Below are 6,000 nucleotides of genomic sequence, written 5' to 3' on the forward strand. Positions count from 1 at the left end.
CAGAATATAAACATTCAGTAAGTATTTGGTGACAGACGAATGGATTATATGATGATATAATTTTATTTAAAAAAGAAATTATATTTTATGGATGATAAATTCCTACATTCACAACAGTTCATTGAGCACCTACTATGTACCAGGTACTATTCTGAGCATTGGGATAAGGCAATGAATAAAACGGTCTACAACATATAGTATGTCAAATGGTGGTAAGTACTATGAAGCAAGGTAAGTGAGGATAAAAGGGATGGATAGTGAAGAAGTGCTACTTAATATAAGGGGTAAGGGAAGTCTTCTCTGACAGTGTGGCATTTGAACAGAGGTAATACATACGTAAGGGCCCACATGCATCAGGATTAACTTAAAAATTGTCATGTTATAATTGAACATTATTGATTATTATTTTTAGTCTCCTTTTATATTACACATGAATAATTGAATATTAAGGACTCATTGATAATGGCAATTGAGATTTATTTCTTATAGAAAATTCAGTAAGATAAAGAACGCTTGAATATCTCTTCTTCAAGTATAGTTGAAAAAATGTTCAAATTGTAATGTTTTAATAATATATCTTAATGTTATATTCAAGAGAGTCATACATTTTTCTAACTATAAATTTCAGAATTGAAGGAGCCAAAAGAAATTTAGACAGGACATTGGATAAAAGAACACCTTCATCACCAGAGCCAGATTATCCTCCAACTGTAGGTTTATATTTTCTCTTTAAAAAGTGTATCTTTATACTAGTATTTTTTAAAGAATAATACATATATTTAAAACTATTTATATTTTTGATTTAAAAAAATTTAAACTTACTTTAAAAGCTTTCTTCTGGATTTAATTATGTCTTGTTTGTTTGCTTTTGACAGATGACCAGTGAAATTAAAAAGAAAGGAGTGAGTTCCATTTTTTACATTTTTTGCTTTGAAAATGTTCAAACAAATTGTTACAGAGTAGCTCCTTCTAAGACCACCTGCTAAATTCCGACCTAGAGAAGAAAGAAATTTTGAAACAGATTATTTTCTCTGCCAAAGAAACAAGGGTGCCATGATGACAATACAGGTTTTATTTATTTATTTATTTATTTTTGGCTGCGTTGGGTCCTCATTGCTGCACACGGGCTTTATCTAGTTGCAGAGAGCAGGGGCTACTCTTCGTTGCAGTGCGTGGCTTCTTATTGCGATGGCTTCTCTTGTTGCAGAGCATGGGCTCTAGGCACACAGGCTCCAGTAGTTGTGGCTCGCAGGCTCTAGAGCGCAGTCTTAGTAGTTGTGGTGCATGGGCTTAGTTGCTCCACAGTATGTAGGATCTTCCTGGACCAGGGCTCGAACCCGTGTCCCCTGCATTGGCAGGTGGATTCTTAACCACTGCACCACCAGGGAAGGCCCAACAATACAGGTTTTAAGAGTTACATTTTTGTTGCTATTCATTATTTGAGGTTTAATTGTAAATATTTTTGTTTTTATTCCAAAGAACTGAAAAAAATATTCAAAGTGGTAGTTATGAAGGAAAATGCATCTCCCTTTTCATTGTCTTCGTGTTGATATAATGATGACTGCTTATTTTGAATCTATTGTGTGCTACCCACATGCTAGATGATAGACATTAAAAAAAAGACACTGACTGCATGGGTGACAACATGGGACTGTGATGTGATTGTTGGAAAGATGAAAACATGTAAAATTTCCTTAACAGCAAAGGATATGGAAAGTTATGGAGCTGCTTACACAAAAGAAGAATTTATGCAGCATGTTACCAGATGGGCGTACAGGCTTTCCAGAACCCTTGAAGTTCCCTCTAGGGATAGAGGGCTAAGGATACCTTTCTACTGACTGAGGATCTTTGGAAGAACCTCATTTTAGCTAATCCAAGTTTTTTTGTCTTTTTAAAATACTCCTCCTCCTCCTCCTCCCTCTGCCTCCCAAATTTTCTGGAGACTTTGGCTGTGGATTTGCCTCTTTACTAGATGTAAGAACTGATATAAAACAACCCCCAAACATTTATAAATATTTAATGTGAGGCTGGGTGAACTGCAAGATATTTTTGTGTGTATGTGTTTAGCATCCTCATTCTTCCCCCATATTTTTTGCCTTTAGTATCTTACAATCTAAAATAGGTAGCTGGGTATGAAACAGTAATTCACCCTTAAACCCACTGCCCTGGCAATCTGGCTTCTAGGAACTCCACCACTTCATCATTAATGTCACCAGTGACCACTAGTTGCCAAACCCAAAGGATATTTTTTCAATATTTCTCTCACTAGACCTTCAGCTGACTTTTTACTTTTAAATAATTGAACACATGTATCAGTAGAACAGAATAGATGACTCAGAAATAGACACACGCAACTACAGCCAACTGATATTTGACAAAGGAGCAAAAATCAGTTCAATGGAAAAAGGATAATCTTTTCAACAAATGGGGTGGAGCAATAGGACAACCATAAAAATAACAAAAGAAATAAACAACAAAACCCCCAAACCTCAGCCTAAACTTTGCATCTTGTACAAAAATTAACTAAAAATTGATAATAGATTTAAATGTAAAACAAAACTATTAAAAAACTTTTAGAAGAAAATCTAGGACTTGGCCAAGAGTACTTAGACGTGACATCAAAAACACAATCCAGGGCTTCCCTAGTGGTGCAGTGGTTGAGAATCCACCTGCCGATGCAGGGGACACGGGTTCGTGCCCCGGTCTGGGAAGATCCCACATGCCGTGGAGCGTCTGGGCCTGTGAGCCATGGCCGCTGAGCCTGTGCATCCGGAGCCTGTGCTCCGCAATGGGAGAGACCACAACAGTGAGAGGCCCGCGTACCACAAAAAAAAAAAAAAAAAAAAAAAGCACAATCCATATTAAGGACCTAAATGTAAGATTGATTGGAAACCATAAAACTCCTAGAAGATAACATAGGCAGAATACTTTTTGACATAAATTGTAGCAATATTTTTTTGGATCGGTCTTCTAAGGCAAAGAAAACAAAAGCAAAAATACACAAATGGGACCTAATTAAACTTGAAAGCTTTTGCACAGCAAAACCATCAACAAAATGAAAAGACAACCTACTGAATGGGAGAAAATATTTGCAAATTATATGACTGATAAAGGATTAGTATCCAAGGTATATAAACAGCTCATACAACAAACTTAATGTCAAAAAAACAAACAACCCAATTAAAAAATGGGCAGAAGACCTGAATAGACATTTTTCCAAAGAAAACATACAGATGGCTAACAAGCACATGAAAAGGTGCTCAACATTCATTTATCATTCATTCATCAGAGAGATGCAAACAAAAACCACAATGAGATATCACCTCACACCTGTCAAAATGGCTACCATCAAAAAGACCACAGAGGCAGCCACTCCCATGGGCAAACGCCCAGGGGCTGCTCCTTCCCCGTGCTCCCTCCCTCTGCCTTTCACTTCCCAGCTCCCAAGATCTTGGAAGCTTTGAAGCTCAGCAAAGAAGGGAAATCCATTGAGAACAGTCTGTAAAGTGTCAAGCAATATCCAGATGTCACCTGCACTCTGCCTGTCCCCTGCCTGAACCCGGAATTCTTCCACCGAGTGAATGATCCTGGGTCCCACATTGGCGTTGCTCATTTGGTTGATGAAGACATATTGACAGAGTTGTTGTTGCCATGTGGCTGACAGGGTCTTGGTGCTCTGGCTGGGTGTCAGGCCTGTGCCTCTGAGGTGGGAGAGCTGAGTTCAGGACATTGGTCCACCAGAGACCTACCAGCTCCATGTAATATCAAATGGTGAAAGCTCTCCGCATGATCTCCATCTAAATGCTAAGACCCAGCTCCACTCAATGACCAGCAAGCTACAGTGCTGGACACACTATGCTAAAAAACTAGCAAGACAGGAACACAACCCCACCCATTAGCAGATTGGCTACCAAAAATCATAAGACCCAACTCCACTCAATGACCAGCAAGCTACAGTGCTGGACACACTATGCTAAAAAACTAGCAAGACAGGAACACAACCCCACCCATTAGCAGATTGGCTACCAAAAATCATAATAACGCCATAGACATCCCAAAACACGCCACTGGACTTGGCCCTGCCCACCAGAAAGACAAGATCCAAACTCATCCACCAGAACACAGGTACCAGTCCCCTCCACCAGGAAGCCTACACAACCCACTGAACCAACCTTAGCCACTGGGGCAGACACAAAAAACAACGGGAACTACGAACCTGCAGCCTGTGAAAAGGAGACCCCAAACACAGTAAGTTAAGCAAAATGAGAAGAGAGAGAAACACACAGCAGATGAAGGAGCAAGGTAAAAACTCACGAGACCAAACAAATGAAGAGGAAATAGGCAGTCTACCTGAAAAAGAATTCAGAGTAATGATAGTGAGGCAGAAGAATGGATAAGTGACCTGGAAGATAAAATAGTGGCAATAACTACTGCAGAGCAGAATAAAGAAACGAAATAAAAAGAATTGAGGAGAGTCTCAGAGACCTCTGGGACAATATTAAATCCACCAACATTCAAATCATAGGGGTCCCAGAAGAAGAAGAGACAAAGAAAGGGACTGAGAAAATATGTGAAGAGATTATAGTTGAAAACTTCCCTAATACGGGAAAGGAAAGAGTCAATCAAGTCCAGGAAGCACAGAGAGTCCCATACAGGCTAAATCCAAGGAGAAACATGCCAAGACACATATTAATCAAACTATCAAAAATTAAATACAAAGAAAAAATATTAAAAGCAGCAAGGGAAAAACAACAAGTAACATACAAGGGAATCCCCATAAGGTTAACAGCTGATCTTTCAGCAGAAACTCTGCAAGCCAGAAGGGAGTGGCAGGACATATTTAAAGTGATGAAAGGGAAAAACAACCAAGATTACTCTACCCAGCAAGGATCTCATGCAGATTCGATAGAGAAATTAAAACCTTTACAGACAAGCAAAGGCTAAGAGAATTCAGTACCGCCAAACCAGCTTTACAACAAATTCTAAAGGAATGTGTCTAGGCAGGAAACACAAGAGAAGGAAAAGGCCTACAATAACAAACCCAAAACAATTAAGAAAATGGTAATAAGAACATACATATTGGTAACTACCTTAAATGTAAATGGATTAAATGCTCCCACCAAAAGACACAGACTGGCTGAATGGATACAAAAACAAGACCCATATATATGCTGTCTACAAGAGACCCACTTCAGACCTAGGTACACATACAGACTGAAAGTGAGGGGATGGAAAAAGATATTCCATGCAAATGGAAATCAAAAGAAAGCTGGAGTAGCAATTCTCATATCAGACTAAAGAGACTTTAAAATAAAGACTATTTCAAGACACAAAGAAGGACACTACATAATGATCAAGGGAGCAATCCAAGAAGAAGATATAGCAATTGTAAATATTTATGCACCCAACATAGGAGCACCTCAATACATAAGGCAAATGCTTACAGCCGTAAAAGGGGAAATTGACAGTAACACAATTATAGTAGGGTACTTTAACACCCCACTTTCACCAATGGACAGATCAACCAAAATGAAAATAAATAAGGAAACACAAGCTTTAAATGATACATTAAACAAGATGGGCTTATTGATATTCATAGGACATTCCATCCAAAAACAACAGAATACACTTTCTTCTCAAGTGCTCATGGAACAATCTCCAGGATAGAGCATATCTTGGGTCACAAATCAAGCCTTGGTAAATTTAAGAAAATTGAAATCGTATCCAGTATCTTCCAGCCACAACACTATGGGACTAGATATTAATTACAGGAAAAAAATCTGTAAAAAACACAAACTCATGGAGGCTAAACAATACACTACTAAATAAGCAAGAGATCACTGAAGAAATCAAAGAGGCAATCAAAAAGTAGCTAGAAACAAATGAAATGAAAACATGACGGCCAAAACCTATGGGATGCAGCAAAAGCAGTTCTAAGAGGGAAGTTTATAGCAATACAATCCTACCTCAAGAAACAAGAAACATCTCTAATAAACAACC

General features: G+C 38.4%; 1 protein-coding gene across 1 annotated transcript in view; it reads left to right on the plus strand.

The window, feature by feature from the left end:
* The window catches only part of DNAH12 (dynein axonemal heavy chain 12), a 233,836-nt gene that overhangs the window by 19,728 nt on the left and 208,108 nt on the right, over positions 1 to 6,000 (plus strand). The window contains exons 3-4 of the mRNA XM_024123804.3: positions 629 to 710; positions 876 to 902. Coding sequence (XP_023979572.1) covers positions 629 to 710; positions 876 to 902 — 109 coding nt within the window. The remainder of the gene's footprint in view (positions 1 to 628; positions 711 to 875; positions 903 to 6,000) is intronic.

Source organism: Physeter macrocephalus, chromosome 18 (assembly GCF_002837175.3).
Source record: "Physeter macrocephalus isolate SW-GA chromosome 18, ASM283717v5, whole genome shotgun sequence".
Classification (NCBI taxonomy): Eukaryota; Metazoa; Chordata; class Mammalia; order Artiodactyla; family Physeteridae; genus Physeter; species Physeter macrocephalus.